Source organism: Eublepharis macularius, chromosome 16 (genome assembly GCF_028583425.1).
Source record: "Eublepharis macularius isolate TG4126 chromosome 16, MPM_Emac_v1.0, whole genome shotgun sequence".
Taxonomy (NCBI): domain Eukaryota; kingdom Metazoa; phylum Chordata; class Lepidosauria; order Squamata; family Eublepharidae; genus Eublepharis; species Eublepharis macularius.
Genome location: NC_072805.1, coordinates 43,623,344 through 43,648,101, shown reverse-complemented (window position 1 = coordinate 43,648,101; position 24,758 = coordinate 43,623,344). Strand labels below are relative to the sequence as shown.

Genomic DNA, 24,758 nt, shown 5'->3' with positions numbered 1-24,758 from the left:
CTCATGTTTCATCTATCTATCTATCTATCTATCTATCTATCTATCTATCTATCTATCTATCTATCTATCTATCTATCTATCTATCTATCTATCTATCTATCTATCTATCTATCTATCTATCTATCTATCTATCTATCTATCTATCTATCTATCTATCTATCTATCTATCTATCTATCTATCTATCTATCTATCTATCTATCTATCTATCATCTGTCTGTCTGTTCCATTTATAGCTTGCCGTCCCTGAAAGCAGGCTCAGGGCAGGTTAAAACAACGGCTGATTCCACACATGTTGGATAATGCACTTTCAATGCACATAATCAATCGTTTGAGGTGGATTTTTTGTTCCGCACACAAAAAAATCCGTTCCAAATGATCTATAAAGAGGATTGGAAGTGCATTATCCAATGCGTGAGGAATCACTCAACATTAAACATCATACAAAAATAAAATATAAATTTACATTAAAACAGCAGTCCACAATATAAAATAACGATCAATACAAACAATCAAAGGCATCTACAGTTGTGTCCCTTGTACATATTTATCTCTGAAAAGACCATGAGAAAGGGGAGGAGAGAACTCACGGAGGCCAAGAAGCCTCAAATGATGCCACTGATCGCATTTAAATCTAAGAGACCTCAAGGAAGAAAGAGAAGCCTCTAAAATGACTGTAAACACAAGTATCCGAGAGCATAATGCAGCGATCGCATGCAAAATGCCTTTGCTGGAAAGATTAATATCTTTTCATTAAAAAGACGAAAGCAGTGTTGGCTCAGCATTTGCATTTAGATCGAGAAGGTGGTAAGTGTATCGACTGCTTACAGATTCATGTTGCCAATGGTGGGGAGGGAAGGAAGTGCTCAGATGGTACTATACGCTCGCCTGATGCAGACAATAAACTCAAGCACATGTTCACATTTTTATCCTGTTTTGTATTGCTGCCATTAAGAACAATTGTGCATCTTCGACCAGGGCAATTTGATTTGCTGTCCAAACTGGAGCTAGGAGATGACAACTTCTTTTGGCCATCCACATCCACATTCTAAACAGGCATCTGTTTCAATAATGAATCCTTTGGTGAAAAACACAATTTCCCTATTGAAACCCAGCAGTAGGTGAAAAACCCAATTTCTCTATTGAAACTCATAGGATGATCCAAAATATTTATCTCAGCATTACTCTAATTCAGGGCATCATTCAGCCCATTGACCTACGGTCATTTTTTTCTGTTTCACATCACCTTCTACATCTTCTTCAGGACTGGAACTACACACCTGCAGAAATATCTGGCTGGGCTTGAAGACGAGGAAGCAGATATGTAGAGACAGGTTTGGTAAGACCTTGGACAGTTCCCAAGCAGCTCTGCCTCAGGGCCAAGCTACAAGTGAGGAATGACGCTTGAACGGCAAGTGGATCGAGTGGAGGGCAAGTGAACAGGGAGAAATACACTTGCCATTCAAATGTCATTCGTCATTTGTAGCTTGGCCCTCAGACAGCACTCCAGTAAAAACTGAGTTCACTCTTTAAGTAGCAATTTAGGGCCACACAGCTGCAAGATTTGGGATTCTTAAAAAGGACAAATTGAGAAATGGTTCACACTTTTAAGGCCACAAATGCCATGCTAGAGTGCAAACACAGGTGAGCTGCTGAGAGTTTCAGAAATGGAGGTCTCAGCGCTTCCCCCTCCATCTAAAAATCAGACGCATGGAGGCCGCAATTTCATTTGGGACCCAGAGGAGAGAGTTTTAAGCCCTCCCTATATCATTTTAGCCACCTGAAAGGGCTCAGGGGAGTCATGGTGATGTAGACACCTAGATGTTTGCCCCTAAAGTGCAAATAGCAGCTATCTGGAGCCATTACAAGTCAGAAAAATGGCATGGGGAAATTTCATCCCCTCTCCGCTTATAGACCTGATCAGCATCCTGACTCCCTATGCCTGTTTTTTAAAATTTATAAAATAGTAAAGCGTCCAGTAGCACCTTTAAGACTAACCAACTTTTTTGTAGCATAATTTTTTGAGAACCACAGCTCTCTTTGTCAGATGCAAGAGAGCTGTGTTCCTTGAGAGCTTATGCTACAATAAAGTTGGTTAGTCTGAAAGGTGCTACTGGACTCTTTACTATTTTGCAACTACAGACTAACATTTCAGCAGATATGAGGCTTGGCTAAATGAAAAGTTCCAAGCAACAGATTTTTAACTGACTTTGTAAAAATTCGTCTGGCCATTTTGATCTTTCTGCCTTGGCAGAGCGCTGGCACATAGGTTGACTCCCTGTTGGAAAACATCCAGGCCCCATCTTCAGGATATCTAAGGCTTGAGTCTTCTTGACATATGCATAAAGAACACAGATTCTTCCCCTGATCAATATACTCCTTCCTTCCCTCCCTCCCTCCCTTCCCACTCCTGATTTCATTTGTTTTCCTTCTTTCCTTCCTCCCTCTCTTCCTTCCTCCCTCTCTTTCTCTCCCTAAACATCCATACACTAGTCACAGAAATTAACAGTGGATTGTGAGTAGGATAAGGAGTAGAGCGCTTGGTGCTGCAAATCTGTTCAGAACAAATTTAGCACAGAATGAGTGATATTTGGCCAACCCTCAGGACCCATTCGCACCATCCATGTCCACAATTCTTTGAACATCCCTTGGAAATTCATCCACACATGAGAGCCAATAGGCTAAATAGTGTGTGTGTATGTTGGGGGGGGGGCACATTATTTTGATGTCCAAATGAATGCAAAGTCCTCTTTCATGTGCGAAACATTGATGGAACCAGAAACTGCAACGTTTATTTTAAGATAACATTGTTGTGCAAATCTCCAAGAATGACTTCTTTTATTCTTAGCTGATCACTGTAATCTCTATCAAGGTGGAAAAGCAAATTACTTGCTAAATAATAATTATGGGGAATGTTTAGCATTGAAATAGCAAAGGCAGTCTGTGTAAAAACTCTCCCATTGACAATAAATAATACTCTTTCAATCACCTTCAAGAGAACATAGTTGACAACAGTTCAAAACAATCAGGTTTTTTTCAAGGAAAAAAAGTGTGCGCAGGGGGTAGATATTTTTGAGCCTGAGTGATTTTTGATTTATCTCCTGTCTACAAGACTCATTCCCCTTCCTCCATGTTTTGTGATTTGCATTGGAATAGATTTTTCCTAAAACAAAAACTCCCAAAAAGCAAATGCGTCCAACTACTTAATTCTGGATTTGCCCCCTTTTAAATCAAGCTGTTTATTACCATTAGTTCCAGCTTTTTAGATCACCTAGTTTAGCATGAAGGCGCTTTCTGTCCAAAAATCTATGAATCAAAAATAGGTTCTCTAATGTAGCTTTGACGATATAATTTGCCCCTAACTCTCCTCTGTCTTTATTTCTGACAAAGGCCACCCCCCCCCCCGAGGAAAAAAGAAAACACTCATAAAAACCCCAAACAAAAACAAAAACATCGTAACTCAGTATGAGCCTTGTTACAATAAAAATGGACACTGTTCTGGAAATTATCGGAGTGTGCCATGAACTTGGAAGAGAGTGCAGGTTTTGAATCAAATTCCCAGCAGTAAAGACATACATAAAACAGCACTTTAATAGGCTGGGGAGAAGACAGCAGTGTCCAAGGAGGAAGCAAAATCACACAAGCAAGAGTCACCAACATTGGCGTGTATTACTGGAATTGAATGTATGTGCAGCCCCAAAAGGCAAAGGGTAGTCAACAATCACTAAACTTCCAGGACTAGTTGAACATGTTACCCACATGTGCTCAGTGCTTAGTTCTCATGGCCTCTTCTTACATGCCCAAGGTAAGGCCGAACGCTACCTTGGAGTCAGGGAGCAATTTCCCCCAGGCCAGTTCGGCTAGAGATCCTGACAGTGTTTTGCCATCTTCTGGGCATGGAGCAAGGATCACTGTGTGTGTGTGGGGGGGGGGGTAGGTAGGGGGTAGGGGGTATTTGTGAATTTCCTGTATTGTGCAAGGGGCTGGACTAGATGACCTTAAAGGTACCTTCCAACCCTATCATTCTATGACTCTATGTATAGTCTATGCATCGGGGAATGAGCTAAATCATGGGTATGTGAGTTCCTCTCCCTAGAATAGCACATCACCTAGAACAAGGCAATAATGCATCCATCCAAACAAAGCATGGACAGATTTTGCACAGACAGGGCATAGACATATAGAGAAGTCTGTATAAAACCCTTGCATGCCATGTCATATTCTGCATGTGCGGGTAGGCTTGGATTTGCCCACTGGCAGCAGGCAATTCCTTGCCCTCACTCTCAGTCCCCCAACTCTCAATAATTTTAACAAATGAAAAAAGGGGGGATGGCATCAAGATTGGCACTCTAGGAATTTTCTCTAGTCTCTGTGGTTTCACCAACTAGGTTCCCCCAGTCTCTACAGCCACCACCTATGGGTTGAAATTAATTCAAAAGAGTTTTCGGCTAAATATTAGGAAGAACCTCTTGACAGTTAGAGGAGTCCCTCAGTGGAACAGGCTTCTTCAGGAGGTGGTGGGCTCTCCTTCTTTGGAGGTTTTTAAGCAGAGGCTAGATGGCCATACAACAGCACTGCTTATTCTGTGAGCCTAGGCAGATCATGAGAGGGAGGGCAGGAAGGGCTACATCAGTGTTTATTTCTCGTTCCCCTTTCATACATGCCCAGGGTAAGGCTGATTGCCACCTTGGGGTCAGGTAGCAATTTTCCCCAGGCCAGTTAGCCTAGGGGCCAAGCTACACATGACAAATGACACTTGAATGGCAAGTGTATTTCTCCCTGTTCACTTGCCCTCCACTCAATCCACTTGCCGTTCAAGTGTCATTCGTCATGTGTAGCTTGGCCCTAGGATCCTGACAGCATTATGCTATCTTCTGGGCATGGAGCAGGGGTCACTGGGTGTGTAGGGGGGAGGTGTGAATTTCCTGCATTTTGCAGGGAGTTGGACTAGATGATCCCAGAGGTCCCTTCCAACCCTATGATTCTATGATTAGTAGAAATTCCTAGAGAGTCACCGATAAGTGATGCCGCTTCCTGTTGAAACTCCACCCTCCCCAGGCACCACCCCCACATCTTCCAGGAATCCATCATGGGGAGCATTCTGAGATGCTTTAGTACCCCCACTGAACATAGAGACCACACTGGGATCTTCGATATACAAAGCAAGTGTTCTGCCATTGAGCTATAGCTCCTCCCCCGATCATCATAATCTGGCCTCAGATTGTTTAGGGTTTTAAAGATCAATGCCAGCACTCTGAAGCAAACAGGAAGCCAGAACAGATGAAGCAACGTTGAAGGCAAACATTTTGGCTGAATCCACACACCCACAGAGCATCCCGACGTTGCGCTAAATGTTCGCTAAACACCCGGAAGTGTAGCGTCTTTCTAGTGCAATTCGCACTAGAAAGACGCTACAGTTCCGGGTGTTTAGCGAACATTTAGCACAATGCCGGGGCGCTCTGTGGGTGTGTGGATTCAGCCTTTAGTCCCATGGGTTCCATGCAACATCCCAGCTGCTGTACTTTGAACCAACTGCAATGGACTTCTACGAGCCCTTTCTGAAATAAACAACAATTTGAAAAGCTGCTCGCTTAAAAAAATCTAGCCACGAGCTATGTATTCCTCCCCTCATCTCTAAAGTCTGAGCTTCTATGACGCAATGGGATGGCTGATAAAAGGTGGCTCTCAAATCACTGTCGAAGAATTTGTGTTGCTATTTTACCAGAGTCCCTCTTGATAAACAGAAAACAGAGGAGGGAAACAAGTCCATTCAGAAAGGAAATCAAAAATGGCCAGACACCACGGATCCTATATTTCAATATCCTATCCTCAGCACTTATCTCCTGTTTGGTATAACAGACAACCATGAACAGACATGAACTTTCTAGATAAAAACAGCAAAATTGCATCCCTGTCAATTTAGCTGGAATTAATGGGGACATTCTCCATCAGTTTCTCAAGCTAAGCGAGGGCTAAAAATTAATAAAAGAACTGGAAAACATGAACCATGTTGATGACGGAGTGAACGCAGTCGCTTTGAAACAGTTTATAGCAGTGATTGCTGTTGCACATATATTGGGAGAAGAAGAGCTAAAGCTCCTTTCTTTCTCCCCCACCCTATTTTTAACACTCCGCTCAGCTCATTTTTTTGACTGATGTCACAGAGAAAAAGCACATTTTAACCATCACGACTGCAGATGAAATAACTAAGACGGAGTCAGACTTCATTAGGTTTGGCACACGTTTTATTGACATTGGCATTCCTGTTTGAAAGCAGAAAGAAATAGCCCCAATCTATCTCTTTGGAACAGGAAATTACATAGGGCCAAGCTACAAGTGACGAATGACACAGGTTGGACACTTGTCAGCTTCCCTCAAGTTTTGATGGGAAATGTAGGCATCCTGGTCTTGCAGCTTGGCTCTCCGACTGCTGTACAATGGACTTTTCAACTGTCATTTGTCCAACATTCTGCTAAGCTGCCTACATTTCCCATCAAAACTTGAGGGAAGCTGACAAGTGTCCAACCCGTGTCATTTGTCACTTGTAGTTTGGCCCATGGATCTACATCAAACAATGGGGGATCCAAATGCATGATGACTGGCAAGAGTCCTTTGCGCCTTCTCAGTTCTGTAGCCAATCAGAACATCCCACACACCTGTCGTGATCCAGCATTTCCCTGCAAAACTGGCCATTTCCACACACCCTTAAAGGGACAGCCCACTCACCGATCATTGGTGGCTTTTCCCAATAAATCCAGATGTCTCCATTTGCAAAATGGTTGCAAGCAGTTTGGCTTCTGTTTTTTCAGTGCCTTTTTGGAAAACACGCTTTCCTCTGAAAAGGAGCTGAAAAGGCACTGAAAAAACAGAAGCCCAATGGCCCACATCCATTTTGCAAACGGAGACGTCATCAGCATTCCGATAGTGTGCCGTCCCTTTAAAGGCATGTGGAAATGGCCACAGTTTCCATCCTGGCTTTAGAAACTATGCCTTATCGCCACCTCTGTTTTACAATTCCCTATTCAAATATAGAGAAGTTGAGGCTGGTCAGAGACTTAATTTGTGACCGGGCTTGCTAGAGATCAACAACAACACCTGTTTTATATGCACAAGAAAGCCGTATGTATTAAGAAAGAATGTGTAAACAAGCCCTCCAGCAGATAGAGAATGCATTCTTTTCAGCACTTCGTAATTATAGGAAGCCATCAAAGAGCTAGGGTTCTTGAAGAGGGCTTTCATGACAGAGAGGAACCCCAATCTGTCCTGTCCTAGAAATTAATCACTGGGGTGTACACAACTGTAATAGTAGAAATGGCTGGCACAGAAGCTACTATGTTGCACCAAGACATAGGAAATACGTTGTTCCTGAAGAACGTGTGAATTACCTGGCTGGATCAGACCAAAGAGAGTCTACCATCTTGCTTTCAGTCATGAGCAACCAACCGACATTCCCATTCAGCTATGAAACTGAAAGTCACCAGGTTGGATCCAAACATTGGGGATGAACCAAAGGTGCCCCTTCTATGAGCAGAAGCATTTATCTTGAAACTGGAAGAACACATTTTTGCAAATGGAATGGACTCCTTACATGAGAGGAAAGGCATTTTGGATCCAAACCAGCCTACTTCAGGGGTCCTATGTTTGGAAGGGAGGCAAGCAGGGTAATAAAGCATGCAGCAGGGAACTGAGAATATCCCCTTGGCTTCACAATGGATTCAAATTCCCAACCAGAACATCAAAGCTGGATGTGAACGCACTTGTCGGGCTGGGACAGGCTGTGTAGCCTCTCTGCATTCTGGCTGGTTGCAGCTTCAGGAGCTTTGGCAGGAGTCATTTTGGGGCTCTTGTGGTGGTTTGGGCATTGGGCACGGATCTGTTTGGGGTTAACACGGCCTGTGTGTTCTGTTTCCCCATAGCAGAGGATCCCCTTATGGGATCTTGAGAGCAATGCAGGACAACAACAAGCCTAGCTCGGCAGCTGTCATGCATGCTCAACAGGAGAACTATGTAGATGTGTACACCCATGTGTGTTCCTGCTTATTGTCATCCCACAATGCCCCCCCTCAGCTGGCGACCTCAGGGGGTGATCAGCTGGCAGGTGGGCCCACCGATCAGGGATCTGTGCCCTATGCAGCGCCAAGGCTTTGATAAGCTGTAACCAATGTGAAAGTAGTATATGTGAAAGAGATCTTGGGGTAAGAGTGGACTGTAAACTAAATATGAGCAGTCAGTGTGATGCAGTGGCAAAAAAGGCCAATTCAATCCTGGGTTGTATCAAAGGGGCCATAGCATCGAAATCGCAGGAGGTCATAGCCCCTCTCTATACTGCCTTGGTCAGGCTGCACCTGGAGTATTGTGTGCAGTTCTGGAGGCCTCACTTCAAAAAGGATGTGGACAAAATCGAGAAGGTGCAGAAGAGAGTGATGAGGATGATCAGGGGTCTGGAGACCGAGCCCTATGAGGTAAGGCTGAGGGCCTTGGGAATGTTTAGTTTGGAGAAGAGATTGAGGTGGGACATGATTGCTCTCTTTAAGCATTTGAAAGGCTGCCATTTGGAGGAGGGTAGGGAGCTGTTCCAGTTGGCAGCAGTGGGTAGGACCCGAAGCAATGGGCTTAAATTACGTGCACAAAGGTACCGGCTGGATATTAGGAAGAACTTTTTCATGGTCAAAGTAGTTCAAAAGTGGAATCAGCTGCCTAGGGAGGTGGCGAGCTCCCCCTCACTGGCAGTTTTCAAGAAGAGGCTGGATGAATACTTGTCAGAGATGATTTAGGCTGATCCTGCACTGGGCAGGGGGTTGGACTAGATGGTCTGTATGGTTCCTTCTAACTCTATGATTCTATGATTCAATAATGCTATGGCCTTTTTAACCTCCAACATAGGGCCAAGCTACAAGTGATGAATGACACTTGAACGGCAAGTGGATTGAGTGGAGGGCAAGTGAACAGGGAGAAATACACTTGCTGTTCAAGTGTCATTCGTCACTTGTAGCTTGGCCCTTAGTCTCTGTTTCTCTTTCCTCTGCCCTAGCCCTCTTCCCTCAAGCTGGCAATGCAAAGCACCTTTGTAAAAAGAAGTGAAACGTATAAGCATTAAATGACCCTGACTGAAAATTTCTGTACAGCTTGCTTATAATTCTTCCATGATCTTAAGCTGCATTGGGAGTTTATTACAGGTAATACCCCACCCACTCACATACATACATCTCAACTGCCTAACCAAAATCATTTTGAGTTTCCCACAAGATTTTTACGATAAAGCCCTCCAGCATAGGGGGAGGCTAAGCTGTTAGTAGGAAATCATGCATGATTCAATTCCTGCTTCACCACCTTCTGTCCAACTTGTTCAATACTGGAGGCACTCTTTGTATGCAAATAGCATCATTATTTCATGTATCACTAGTGACCTTTAGAACAGAGTGGAGAATGGTGGCCTGTTCATTCCCTTCCTATTGATTTTTCAATTTCCAGCAAATTGGTTTTATCTTGAGATTGTTTATATATTGGGAAAGGAGAAAAATGCCCGATATAACTTTTGGACACCATAAAAAGAATTTTGAACTTCATAGCCTGTTAATCATTAATATAAGAACCTGAAGTCTGTGTTCAGAATTGCATCTAAGACTGGATGGAACTGCCACCTACTTAGAGTTAAGCATTTCTTAATTTAACGTATCTCCCACGCATTTTAACACATTAAAAGAGTAAAATCCACCCCTTATGAAGCCTTTGACTGAATCCTCAGATTTGTACTAAGCACCCAAGAAAATACATATGTGGTTTTAATATTGTGATAATGCTCATGGCACACTTCCCACAAGGATGATACTCCCTGATGCGCATGAGCCTTGGTTGCTGACACGCATCACATGTATTACCAGTGGCATATCATAAGTCTCCAAGCTTCCAGGAAATGAAGGGGTAGAGTGGATATTCAACATGACGACAATTCAAACAACTATTGCTTCTAACAATACAGTCCTGCAAATAGTATAGCGAGGATACAGTTCAACTACCATTAGGAGGCTGTTTTCAACTGCATTTCAATATCATAGCAAGCCTAAAAACATTTCCCTGGGAGTAAGCCCTCTAGACCTGAGCAGTATTGCTCTCCAAAAACAATAATAAACAATTTCCATAGTATAAGCATCCAATGGATTTTACAATTTGTATCAATTCAATGTCTCAAGAAGAAGCATTAAAACTAAGAAGTTTCATGGTAAGCATGGACCAGAAGCAGTACATCAACACCTAATAGTTGCTCCAAACACACCAAAACAGCAAAGTAAGCCCTCAGATGGGCTTTCCTAAATCAACTTCCACAGGGAAATCTTTGGACTTCTTTTTCAAAGCAACAGGCATTGCTTTTGGCCTTTAATAACCTTTCCCATCCTGCAAAGAGGACAACTTATTTTGTGTTTTTTTGCTGAGATCTGATGTTACGGAAAGAACTTCCATCCATACATGGCAGGAAACCTCTAAAGAACCAAAAGGAATTTAAGAAGCTTATTTGCGTAAGACCTTTATCTGTTTTATGAGATTCAAAATGAGCAATGCCTTAATTTGAAAATAGATAATAGACGTCTGATTAAAACACTAAAACCACATTAATTTCTGTGATTCATTATCACACGTAATCCTCACCATTGTTAAAGTCTGCAGTTGCCAAACATCAGTCGCCTGACAAGGCTTCAGCTCCAAGTTCATTCTTGGAAGCTACAACTTCCTTCATTTTGGTTCTGTATTTCCCAGGATTCTTCCACTAGCAGCCCTATCTACTAGCCTCAGAAATAAAATGAGGATATGAAGTTGGATCCAGTGACTCCAATCCCATGATCCTTTCCTTCCAAGTCATCGCCCAGTGGAGTATGGGTCCAAACCTTAGCTTTCTCCGCCCCCCCCCCCGCCCCACTCGCCACCAACTTTGGACTCGGACATGTTGAGCAGTTCTCGGACAAGTTGAGTTCTTCATTCCTACATGCAGATCCTATGTCATATGTAAAGAAGAATACCATAGAATGCTTTAGGGAACAGTTTTTAGTTGCCTAGTTAATAGTTTGTCCCTTCTGTCGGTGGTATCAAGTATCACATGGAAGATCTTCAGAAGCCACGGCCCTACCATGTACCAGATGACCAAGACAGACTCAGGGCCAAGCTACAAGTGACGCCTGACACAGGTTGGACACTTGTCAGCTTCCCTCAAGTTTTGATGGGAAATGTAGGCATCCTGGTCTTGCAGCTTGGCTCTCTGACTGCTGTTCAATGGACTTTTCAACTGTCACTTGTCCAACATTCTGCCAAGTTGCCTACATTTCCCACCAAAACTTGAGGGAAGCTGACAAGTGTCCAACCTGTGTCAGGCGTCACTTGTAGTTTGGATCTCAGAATAAAGAGATGACAAAGGCTACTTCCACACACATTGGATAATGCACTTTCAATGCTCTTTAGCAATAATTTGGAACTGGGTTTTTGTGCGTGAAACAAAAATTTCACTTCCAAAGGATTGCTAAAGTGCATTGAAAGCGCATTATCCAACGTGTGTGGAAACAGCCAAAGAATAGAAACTTGGGTCACCGGCATGAATATCTACAGCACCCCTTCCATCTCTTTTTGACATTACATTGATTAAAAGACAATTGACAAAGGTGTGACTTACTTCTCGGTCCAACATGGCTGGGGACACTACTGTGACAATATCTCCTTTCTCCGGGTCAATATAGAACATGTTCGGCGATGGCTTGTCTGGAAACTGCTTAAGGATATTATATCTCAGCAGGGCGTTGTCTGTGGCGGGGTCGTCAGCGTCAAATGCAGTCACTCTCATCACTGTACTTCCTTGGGGAAGGGAAAAAAATGAAATTGTCATTAGGGGAGCTTGGATGCAATACTACAGGGAACTCTGTCCAAAGATCTTCAATTGAAGTGAACAATAATCATGGAACATAACCCATGATGATTATTTTTTAATGCCATTCCATCAGAAGAGTTGCTGGGATGCTTAAATAGGGTTCCCTACTCTGAGCGACTCTGCCAATGTGGCTCTGGCCAAATAGACACTCTTCAACACTGTCTATTTGAATGTAATATTCTAAATGTGGCAAGAGACAGATGGATTAAGGACCCAGGACCCAGGAAGTATAGAGGACCATTTGAGGCTCCTTTTAGCAGGGGTGGGTTTTAATACCACTTTAGCAGTAGCCAAGTTCCTCTCCCAATCAGTTAAGGAAAAAACTTATTAAATGTTTAATACTATATAGACTATATAAAGGTAAAGGTAGTCGTCTGTGCAAGCACCGAGTCATTACTGACCCATGGGGGGACGTCACAGCATGATGTTTTCTTGGCAGACTTTTTGTGGGAGGGTTTGCCATTGCCTTCCCCAGTCATCTACACTTTACCCCCAAGAAACTGGGTACTCATTTTACTGACCTCGGAAGGATGGAAGGCTGAGTCAACCTTGAGCCGGCTACCTGAACCCGGCTTCTGCCAGGATCGAACAAAGGGCGTCGTGAGCAGAGCTTGGGCTGCAGTACTGCCGCTTACCACTCTGCACCACAGGGCTCTATATATAGACTATATATTAAAAAACTTTTTCCTATTTTAACTCTAATTTTAGTGTGGCACTGCTCAGAGCCAAATAGGCTGTATGAGCAGTATCATTAAAGTAAAGTAAAAGGAACATAACCCAAGCGTCAATAAGAGAGTGTCTCCATTCCATGTCCCTAATCATTTCTTAAAAACAATTAGCTCCAGTGACCACAAGGACAGAAGATGCTGAGAAAGGAATACTTTCATGACCTCCAAAATATTCTGACATCTGGCAAACATGGACACAGGAGGAAAAAAAAAATTCAATATCCTTGTGTACCCATTTTCCAAGATTAAGGATTCTTTGGAAAAGAACGCCCATAAAGTCTTAATTCAGCTTCCTTATTGCAAGTTTATGATGTTCTTACATGATATACTTTTAAGCTCACATTAGAGATTATACATATTGAGTTTCCCTAAAAGGATAGTAAAACTATATCGCATTAGAGAATGCCAAACCTGATTCTAATCATTCTAAAAACTACTTTCATCATCACCTAAACATATTGATTTGTTGCCATCACTCTTACACCAGTATAATTTATAATAGTATTCATAACAACTCAGTCTCAAATTTAACAGCCATTCTTTCATAATGAACATCCATAATCTTCCAATGTTTAGCATAAATCTTTTCATGTGCCACTCATATTAAACAGTAATGCAAGTGCTCCTTTCAGACGGGTTTAAATATATTTTAGGATCCAGAAGAGTGTTAATTTAACCTTTAATACTATTAAATCAAATCTATGTTTTATCTGTGATGAAGCTCCTTTGCGTTCAAAGATATTAAATCTCTGCTTTGTGTTTGACCCACAAAAATATGTTGCTAAATATTGTGCCAAGTAATATTACAAAAGATATAGTAAACTTTTTAAATATACAATGAAGGCAGCGAGAGCAGTATATGCAACAAAATGGAAGGCAGAACTTTGTCCAGATGTGACTGAATTGTATGTCGTCGCGTCAGTGGCTAAAAGTAACCTCTTATATGCATAATAGGTTAATTTGAGAATTTCAGAAAAAATGGAAAGTATTTTTTTGACTATGTGGCTGAAAGATATGACAAGTTTTCTTTAAAATATTGAATATAAAATGTTGAGAATAATGTATTTTAACATAAATATGTGAGGGGATGGAGAAGAGAAACATAACGTAGTTTTAATATTCTGTTATGTCTATTTACTTATGTTACTTTCTGTTATACTTTGTTACATGTTCTGTTATCGATAAAAACCGACCAGACGCATTTCGGCCCTAACGCCTTCCTCAGTGGTCAATTGTAAACCACTGTGTAATCCTCTGCAGAGTTTCCCCATGCCGAAACGCGTCTGGTCGTTTTTTTACTGTACCTTGGTCTATTTGTGTTGGTCAATGCCCTGTACCATCATCTGTATCTTGAGATGTTTTAGCAAGTTTTAGTATATATAAGTAGCCTGACATTCAGGCCTTATGTTTTAAACTTGTTTTTAATCTATATTGGTGCACATCTATAATAAGTGTACTCTCTCTCTCTCTCTCTCTCTTGATAGATAAATAGATAGATATAGATATAGATATAGATATAGATATAGATATAGATATAGATATGTTGTTACTCAACCCCTCTATTTTGTTCTCATCCATACAACACATCAGAACAACAGCGGCACAGAGAGAAGCATTCTGGGCGGCTGCTCCTCAGTGATATATAGTTCGGCTATGCAGCAGCAAGAGCAGCCCGAGATTCTCCGGCAAAGAACTTTATCCCCAGTCAACCATACATTTCTATAAACTCAATTAGACGGTTTTAATGAATTTTCCATACCTACCTCATTAGGCATATTGTTCTGCTGGCTGAGCATCCCCCATTGTGAGGAAGTTGTAATTGCAAAAGCCAGGGATTATTAACACTGACGGCATAAGGCCATCCTATCGTCTCTGAATTAAGCAGTCCAATTTGCTTGAACTGGCTTCTTTTTACTCGCTGTTTCCCTCTCCTGAACTCTTCTTTTGTGTTTCCCTAATGTACAGCAAAATTCCTGAAATTATGAGATCTCAACGGTGCTTGGGCATTTCTGGGACACTTGAAAAGGTCTATGAGGTCCCAAGCAAAAGGACATCAATAGCCTCTTCTGACCATAAACCTGACCTGTGTCCAGCTAAATTCTGCCTTTCCAAGCAAGCTTGTTCATTTTGTTAACTCAACAGTACTTCTAAGGGCCAAGCTACACATGACGAATGACAATTGAACAGCATGTGTTTCTCCCTGTTCACTTGCCCTCCACTCAATCCACTTGCTGTTCAAGTGTCATTCGTCATGTGTAGCTTGGCCCTCAGGTGCCACTGAAATGCCCATGTACAATTCAAATGATGCTCTCTGGGACTTCTCCAACATCAGCAAAAAATCACAGAGAATATACCCAACCCTATAGCTGCACTACATCCCTGTGGCACTCGGCAAGGAATTCCAGGGCACTGGTCCCGAGAACTGTGTGGGGCAGCCAGAATCTGGACTGCAAACTCTGAGCCCATTAAGAACTGTGCAAGGGGCCAGGAAGATATCAATGGGATGGGGAGACGACATGAATGAGTCAGGGCTATGGCGCAAGAAAACAGCTTGCCTTTTTGTATGGGCATTGGGGACTCACGTTTCAAAGCTATGAGCCAAATCTTCATTTCAGACAATACAAACCAGACAATGCTGTTTCCTCACCAACTTGCAAAAAACAAAAAGTCGCTCAACAATAAGAGGCATCTGGTTTGGAACGTGTCTATAGACAAACACAGCTACTTGTAACCTTTATCTGCTGTGGGGAATACTGAACTGAGGGCCAAGCAGAAAGGTGTTTGGGTGGGCTGAAGGCTGATCTACAAAAAGGACTTGGCTTTTGGAAGCTTGTTTCTCCTTCATCCACTAGCTGCTGTAACTCACTCACAACATTCAAAAACCAGTAGGAGAATATTTCAAACTTCCAGGAAATTCCATCGCTGACCTAAGAGGAGCATTTCTCAAGCAGAGAAACGTCAAAGGAAAATTATAATATGAGATTGCTGAAATGGAGTTTATTAGCAAATTTGGAACGATGGATCCCCCAGGGTTGACTCAAGACATAAGATTTTTCTCACTTTACAGATGGTAATTTTCTGCACTTCACGCCCTGGCTCTATCAAACTAGCTACAACACGGATTATAGCTTTCTGATGCTCTGATTTACAATACCCCTCCCACCCTCTGCCTGAATTATAAGGACCCCTTTCTTTTTTCCACTCGTGTATCTTTTTTCTACTCATGTATTTACTCTCAAAAGCATACCCTGGAAATCTAGTTGGTCTTTAAAGGGCTACTGGACCCAAATCCTGCTCTTCTATTACAGACCAAGTCAGCCATTCACCTGAAACTAGCAACGGCTTTTGTTGAAGTTTGCCTAAAGCAACAGCCACCTGCTATGTTAATATAAGGAGTAAAATAGCAGAGTCCAGTAGCACCTTTAAGACTAACCAACTTTATTGTAGCATAAGCTTTTGAGAGCCACAGCTCTCTTCGTCAGCTGTGGCACTCAAAAGCTTATGCCACAATAAAGTTGGTTAGTCTTAAAGGTGCTACTGGACTCTTTGCTATTTTGCTCCTGCAGATTAACATGGCTAACTCCTCTGGAATATAAGGAGTGACATTGGACTAACCACTGCCTTTCATGTTCACAAAGAGAGAATTCCATTTTTTCCCATCTCAACAATTTGAAAACCATTTTTGCACCCTGTACCAGCTAAGCTTATCTGATTTAGTCAGCAATGCATCCAGTTTACTAAGCAAAGGATAAAAGTGCAGACTTTGGGTTCTTCTTCCCTGCCTCAAAACAAATTATTGTATCTCTCCCTTCAACCCATCACCCCACTACTTTTTTTTGGTACTGAATATCCAAAGAATTCTAGATAACTCAAAAATGCACAGCCTGTTTTGTGATGCACACAGTTTCCTGCTATTTTATAAGCGATCACCTCACTTTTTTTATCAAGCATTTCAGAAGCTGTAAGGTTTATCAAAATCTTTCCTTCTCTTTCTTTCTTTCAATCCTGCCCTCTTCTCGCTTCTCTCTCTTTTTTTCAAACTTGTGCTTCTTGTTACAGTGACCTTGAAAATAATATTTCTCAGGCTTAGCTTCATGTCCACCTTAGGCAAAGTTCTATACCCTTGAGAAATATAAAAGAGATCTGCCAGAATTCTGGGTTCATTCACTTGTGGTTAAAAGCCAGGCAGCTTGAAGGAAAGAAGTGCGTTTCGGAATACATTTTGGTGGCTGAGTAGTAGTAGTCCAAAATCTATCATGCTCTTATATATTTTCCCCCCAGGGTGATGATTTGGCACCTCTTGCAGAAAATAAAAAAAAGATATTTATTTTGAAGAGGGGAGAAAATTGCCCTTGATTAGCAAAGCTCAAGAGGATTTTCAAATGTTCCATTACACTCTGCTTCAAATTATCTGCCAAGTAGATCTGAAGTAATTTTAAGTGAGAAATTATCACTCAAGCTTTCCCATTCCTAAATTCTGAATGTGCATGCAAAGACTGACCAAACATCCATGGGTTCCTCTTTTATTTATTTATTTTAAACATTTATTCGTTGCCTTTCTACCTTGCAAGGAACATGAGGTGGCTTACAAGATAAATGAAATGACAATAATAAAAATATACTTTTACAAAAACCCAGGATTAAATAAACACAGTTTAAGACTTCCAGTAACCAGAGAAAACCATTAATTAACTAGTCCTGTGGATGTTTTCAATACCATTTCACATATCAATCATAGGCCAGGACAGAAAAGGGAAAGAGAAAAACAAAAATAACAAACATTTTGGAATAGCAGATCATCACCATCATCAAAAACTTGACAACATGGATGTGCTTCTGGATTTTAGAGTGTTTAATTTCAGCTTGACTGTTGTGACGGACTCAGCGAAACAGTCCTACAGGAAATAACTCTACAGGGATATCCATGTAGTTTGTAACAGAAAAAAATAACAAGGATACTATGGCAACATTAAACAGAATGCAGTACTCCTGGCTGCCGCACAGCGGCTTGAACCGGGGACCGTATCTTGCCCCCTTGGAAGGAGGAGGAGGCAGAGGCATTTCCTGGGCATATGGGGATTTGGCCGGGGGGCAGAGATAGAGCCTTCAGAAGGTGGCTCCACTCTCCCGGCTAGCAGTTGCTCTGCATGCTCAGCCCACTTACTTCACCCAGTAGTAGTACAGTATTAGCCAGCTGCTGTTCCCAGAGCCAGGTAAGATTTTTTTTCTCCTTTCCATATTGGCAAGAGGTGTTTTTTCACCTACCTTGCACTGCAGGCAGAGGTTTGAAGTAATTGGCAATGGTGGTGCACTTTAAGCCACTACCAGGAGAGAGTTTGTGCTATAGGGAGCTCCCCAATGGTGAGGAAATGGGGTATACTAGGAGTGGAAGGTATGCTTGTGATGGCTACCACCACCTGGAGACTGCCCACAGTGAACCCCATGTGCAAGTCCTTCCCCCATGCTATACAGCTGAGCTTGAAGGGGGGAACCATTTTGCCTGGCTGGCAGGGGTAAAGCCATTACATTGATGGCTCCCACCCGGAGCTGAGGGGCTCACTCAGATAGGTCATGGCAGTGGTCCAGGGGTGACCCCGTGGCTTGATCTGTACCGCTAAGTTGCCCCTTGCCATATTTAATGGTTGATGTTATATTAATAAAGTGGCCCTTTAGTTCTAAACCTCGTGTCTGCCTATTCATTCCAACTTGGGGGGGGGGACGCTGATGTGTTTTTATTCTTGCATGAACTTTCATGGATTAGAATGTACATTATCAGATACAGGGCTTTTTTTCAGCGGGAACGCGGTGGAACAGAGTTCCGGAACCTCTTGAAAATGGTCACATGGCTGGTGGCTCAATCCCCTGATCTCCAGACAGAGGGGAGTTGAGATTGCCCTCCACACCGCTGAGCGGCGCAGAGGGCAATCTCAACTCCCCTCTGTCTGGAGATCAGGGGTGGGGCCACCAGCCATGTGACCATTTTCTCCGAGGGCAACCCACTGAGTTCCACCACCTCTTTTCCCAGAAAAAAGCCCTGATCAGATGCATGTACGTTTCCACCAGGAAACTCTTTCCCATAGGACCCAGTGAAATAAAAAAGAAGATAGAGGAAGATAGAGGAAAAGGAGGTTTTCCAGTCCTGTGACTTCCAGGAAGGAGTGAGCAAACCCTAACACCAGTCATTAGAAAATAAAGTCTGGAAATGTTTGGCAACAAAGGTTATTCACAATGATGGTACTGAAGAAAGTAACTGTTCTAGGTCAGCTTCCAATATTCTGTGTTGCCAGGTCCAGATTGGGAAATTCCTGGAGATTTTGGGGATGGAGCCTAGAGAGGGTGGGGTTTGGACAGGGGAAGGGCCTCAGTGGGGTATAATGCCAGAGAGTCCACCCTTCAAAGCAGCCATTTTCTCCAGGGGAACTGATCTCTTTGGCCTGGAGAGCAGTTGTAATTCCTGGAGATCTCTAGCTACCACCTGGAGGTTGACAACCCTAATTCTGTGCAACCTGGAGGGATGAAGGAAGAGGAATAAAGCAGATCTAGACAGATGAAGCAATAGAGCTCTGCAAATAGGTGCAACCTTCACTCCCAAAGGCTGAAAGTCAACAAGGGCAGGTTGGGTTCCTCTCCCATAATACTAGAACTTGGAGCTCCCAATGAATGGGACTAAGCCTAATGGAATCAATGGCTTCCAACTGGAGTAACTCTTCTTAGGATAGTACTGACATTCTGTTCATTAAGCCAATTTTGCAATATGCCAAAATCCATTCCTTAAAAGGAATATTTTTGGCAACATAACAGGTTTTAGCAATAATCATTTTTGCGGCTGTCAGCAATCGCAGGACATCATCATTTAGAAATTCCATTCTGTAAAAGTCTTAACAACACTGGTTTAGGTTTTTGGGGTACCAATATCCTTATCCAGTTTTCAATTTCATTTAAGACTTTTGTCCAAAAAAGGAGGGACAATTGGGCCTGAGTAAATAATCTGTTGATTTTTGCCCACATTTCCAACACTGATGTAATTTATCATTATACATTTATATACTAAATATACATTATAAAAGTTTTGCTATCATGATGATGTCTGCCTCCACACCAAAAGTAATAGGATGAAGAAAAATGAATTTGGGTTTGTGCCCACGTAGCTAGGTTCATATTTCAAAAGGATCTACAGCTTAGAATTCATCCAAACGTATTAAATTGAAGATGCATACGTCCCTGGCATTACTCCATCATAAAGTTTTATTCCTTATAAAAGATTCATTTCCCAGGACTCATAAACTGAATATTTCTAATTTGCTGTCATTTTATAAATACTTCAGTCCCTGGCATCACTCGACTGCAGCTGGCTTCTGAGTCGCCAAACAACAGTTTGCAAAACGATTGTGTTAAACAATAGACACACACCCCAAAAACAAGAAAGTTAATATGCATCATCAGCAGAACTTACACAGTTCTGCCAGATACTGAAGATAATTCTCTTGTGCTCACTCTGATAGCATAATAAATATGGAACTCTATTTCAATTATCTCAATTTTGGCACTATATTGTGAAGGAATATGTGAGATCAGCCCCTATTTCCATACAATTTCCCATCTGTTTCCAGATATCCAAAGAAAAATCTGTATAGCATCTTTAGTACCCTTGCTTTGCCAAACACATTCCATGAATTATACCGATTTTTAAAAAAAAACACATCAACAATCAAAAGAACAGTTGCACAAACAGATGTCTTATATGTCAATATATGCATGATGTCATCTCACCCACACCAGTGGAGATGCAATATTGCTGGCTGCACATGCCACAATTTACATTCTAGAAACGACACGTTTACAGTGCACACGTGGGTTCAGACTGGAGTTATTCCATTTAGGACCAAACTGTTCAGCCTTCTCACAAAGTCTATGAACAAGAGCAATGGAAACGCTGCCCTCTCCTAGCCAACAAGACCAAAGACCCCCCTTCACGTGAAATCCGCAAGGGATTTCAAAAGTCTTGTCAGTTTCACTCCTACAAGGAAAGAGCAGGTCCACCATAGAGATGGAGCCATACCTTGTCAGTTTCATGGGTGCCCTCTGTATGCCCAAGTCCCTCAAGTTTGGGTGAGATATTGCTTGTACAACCCCATCTTTTTTTCTCCTGTTCAGCATTCAAAAGAAAAGAACAAGAGTCCAGCAGCACCTATAAGACTAATGAAATTTGTGGTAGGGTATAAGCTTTTGTGTGAGCCACAGCGCACTTCTTCAGACACTGATCTGAAGAAGTGAGCTGTGAGCCTGTGACTCACGAAAGTTCATATCCTACCATCAATTTTGTTAGTTGCATAGGCGCTACTGGACTCCTGCTCTTTTCCACGGCTACAGACAGACTAACACGGATACCAATCTTGATCCAGCATTCAAAAGAGTCTGCACATCCAACTAATATTCTAGTTATCCATCCATTCATCCCTCTGTCCAACCATCCATCCATCCATGTCAAAATAACCTCAATCGGCAAGCAATTGAAGGAATGTATTGTCGATGTATTGTCGAAGGCTTTCACGGCCGGAGAACGATGGTTGTTGTGGGTTTTCCGGGCTGTATTGCCATGGTCTTGGCATTGTAGTTCCTGACGTTTCGCCAGCAGCTGTGGCTGGCATCTTCAGAGGTGTAGCACCAAAAGACTATGGAAGGAATCTTTCTTTGCCTGAGACCTGTAAGAGCCACTATTAGGCAGAGTAGGCGATTTGCTAACAAGTGTCTGACTCAGCTTACATCAGGTTCATATGTTTATAGTATGAACAAGACACCATGGATCATGGCTCAATGGTAGAGCACAGAGATTGTGTACAGAAGGACCTGGGTTTGATCTGGACACCTCCAGCTGAACAATTCAAGTAGCAGATGTTGGGAAAGACCCTCTCTGCCTATCTCCTTGGGGAGCCGCTGCCAGTCAGAGTTGACAATACTGAGCTAGGTGGACCTAGAGACTCAGTCGAAGGCAGCTTTATTTAGAGAAATGGCTGTGGCTCAGTCACAGAATACAAGCAGAAGAAACCAGGTTCATTATCTGGCGTTCACTGTCAATCAGTCCAGAGAGTGGCTGCCAGTCAGTGTAGGCACTCCTGAAGCAGGTAGACCAAAGGTCCAACTCAGTAGGAAACCGCTTTCAATGCTCACGTGTATAGAGTTGCTCACTCATTGCCTCTTTTGCTATATTTCCCCCAACCCCAAGAACAGAGCAGGTGAAGGAAGTAAACTAAAACAGCCTGCCAAAGACAAAAACAACTTCTAATTTATTGTGATTGAAATAAATCAAGTTTGGGGAGAGGGGGAAAAAATGCAGAATAGCAAAGGGTAGACTGCCGGCTGCTCTAATGCATCATAACTAATTACATGTTTGACTGTCAATTTGTACTTTAAAGAAAAAAAAATGCCAACAAGCTGCAGGGAGGCCAAAACAAATATAAGAAGAAAGATCTATTATGTCTCCAATCAAGTACGTTTGAATTGCAGCTGCAAATATTAACTTATGGCGGTTATTAAACTTGGAGGCCTTGCTCAATAGGAGGATGTTTAGGGAGAATTAATGAGTTCGCTCTTTTTTACTGTTTTAGCATATTTGAGAATTATTTTCTGGGCTATAATTTACTAACCTCCAGAACTCTTGTGTTTTTCTAATGTGTATTCCTACGGCTGCCTAATAGAAAGCACTTGAAGATTCAAGCTGCCTCCTCAATATTCATCACAGCCGATATTCCGGGAAGCCGGAATAGTCCGATCAGGGGGACGTTGGCAGCTAAATGGAGCTTCCATATTCAGAGGCAGGATACCTCCGGATATCAGGTACTTCTTATTCACAGTAGGGTGCTTTATTTACTTATTTATTTAATTTATTTACTTAATTTTAGTCCACCTTTCTCACTGAGGGCCAAGCTACAAGTGGCGAATGACACTTGAACGGCAAGTGTATTCCTCCCTGTTCACTTGCCCTCCCCTTGTGCTCCACTCAATCCACTTGCCGTTCAAGTGTCATTCGTCACTTGTAGCTCGGCCCTAAGGGCCAAGCTACACATGACGAATGGCACTTGAACGGCAAGTGGATTGAGTGGAGGGCAAGTGAACAGGGAGAAATACACTTGCCGTTCAAGTGTCATTCGTCATGTGTAGCTCGGCCCTAAGACTCAAGGCAGATTACACAGTATGAGGTTAATACAATCAGTATCAAGTGAGTACATTTCAATACAATACCATAAGGTAAACATACTCAAGTTTAAAGACACAGCATTAGCAAGGATCCAAGACACAGTAGAAAATACTGAAGAAAAACACAATCAATTCTAGGACTAACATTAGACAGCATGGAGTGCTGGTTGTACATAGGAGTACATATTTAAAGCAGCAGATAATATATAAGGCAAAAATGGTGATGAAATTTATGATCCCCAACTCGTTAGTGAAGCATCTGAGACCTCCTCCCTACAGTACAGCCCTCCCATTTGAGTAAAAAGCCTTTACTCTATTTATACCCAATCATTCTCCCCAGTTGGAATCTAAGGTGGCTTACATCATTGTCCTCTCCTCCATTTTGTCCCCACAACAACTCTGCAAGGTGGGTTAGGCTGAGAATGTGTGACTGGCCCAAGGGCTCTCAGCAAGCTTCCAGGGCAGAGTGGGAATTCCAACTGAGGGCCAAGCTACAAGTGACGAATGACACTTGAACGGCAAGTGGATTGAGTGGCGGGCAAGTGAACAGGGAGAAATACACTTGCCGTTCAAGTGTCATTCATCACTTGTAGCTTCACCCTGAGTTCTCCCAAATTGTAGTCAGGAAGAACTCAGTCATTCTGCTTTGGGGGATCCCAGAGTCATCTATCCTTCCCATGTTTCCTCCCAGGAATTTCAGGAAGCATAATATAATAACGAAGTGCCCTCAAGTAGCTTCTGACTTATGGCAATCCCTCAAGGAGTTTTCAAGATAAAAGATGCACAGAGGTGTTTGCCATTGCCTGCCTCTGCTCAGCAACCCCACAGTTCCTTGGTTGTCTCCTGCTCAAGTATTAACCATAACTGGCCTTGCTTAGCTTCAGTAGCACCTATAAGACTAACATAATTTGTGGTAGGGTATGAGCTTTCGTGAGTCACAGCTCACTTCTTCAGACACTTCTTCAGTATCTGAAGAAGTGAGCTGTGACTCACAAAAGCCCATACCCTACCACAATTAAGTTAGTCTTATAGGTGCTACCGGACTCTTGCTCTTTTCTGCTGCTACAGACAGAATAACACGACTACCCATCTTGATCTATCTTGCTTAGCTTCTGCTCTGTGACAAGCTCAGGCTAGTTAGAACTATCCAGGCTGCCCGAGGCAGCATTCATGGCTCTATTCTTCTCCATTTTATCCTCACAAATAGTCCTGCAAGGTAGGTTGAGAGGGCATTCAATCTTGGGTCTCCTCCAGTCCAAACTCTAACCATTACACCACACTGATTTCCCAGTGTACATATACAGCCGTATATGCAAAAGCCAGCCTTGGGCAGTTTCACACTCTCAATGTCCTCATTTTATTATGGTGTGATCAAGAAAGAAAACCCAGAACAAGTTTATGCAAGGATTTGATCTGGTCCTCAGTGGTGGCCATTGAGTTCCAATGAATGAGCCCCAGACTAGGATACAGTAAACGTTGTGGCTTACTCCGGAAACAGAATTTTCAGTTACCCTAGTACAGTACTTCAGTTCATGTTTGCACTTTTGCTCTAAAAAGTTGATTCCTCTTCTCAACTCACCCTGCCCCCCAGATTGATTTATTGATTTGTTTATGTCATTTATAGTCCGCCTTTCTCACCGAGACTCAAGGCGGATTACCCAGTGTGAGATTAGTGCAGTCAGTATCAAGGACATTTCCATAAGCAATGGCATGGGGTAAATGAATACAAGTTTACAAAGACATAGCATTAGCAAGAATCCAATACAGAGTTGAAGAAATGCTGGGACAGAACATAAACAATTCTAGGAATGACATGAGACAACATGAAGCACATAAAAACACAAATTTAAAGCAACAAATAGTACTTGAAGTCTATGTGAAGAATGTAGTGGTGAAGTCTATGGTCCCTGACTCAGTAGCAAAACATCTG

General features: G+C 42.4%; 1 protein-coding gene across 1 annotated transcript in view; it reads right to left on the bottom strand.

The window, feature by feature from the left end:
- The window catches only part of CDH13 (cadherin 13), an 879,383-nt gene that overhangs the window by 249,884 nt on the left and 604,741 nt on the right, over positions 1–24,758 (bottom strand). Inside the window, exon 7 of the mRNA XM_055000790.1 lies at positions 11,655–11,833. Coding sequence (XP_054856765.1) covers positions 11,655–11,833 — 179 coding nt within the window. The remainder of the gene's footprint in view (positions 1–11,654; positions 11,834–24,758) is intronic.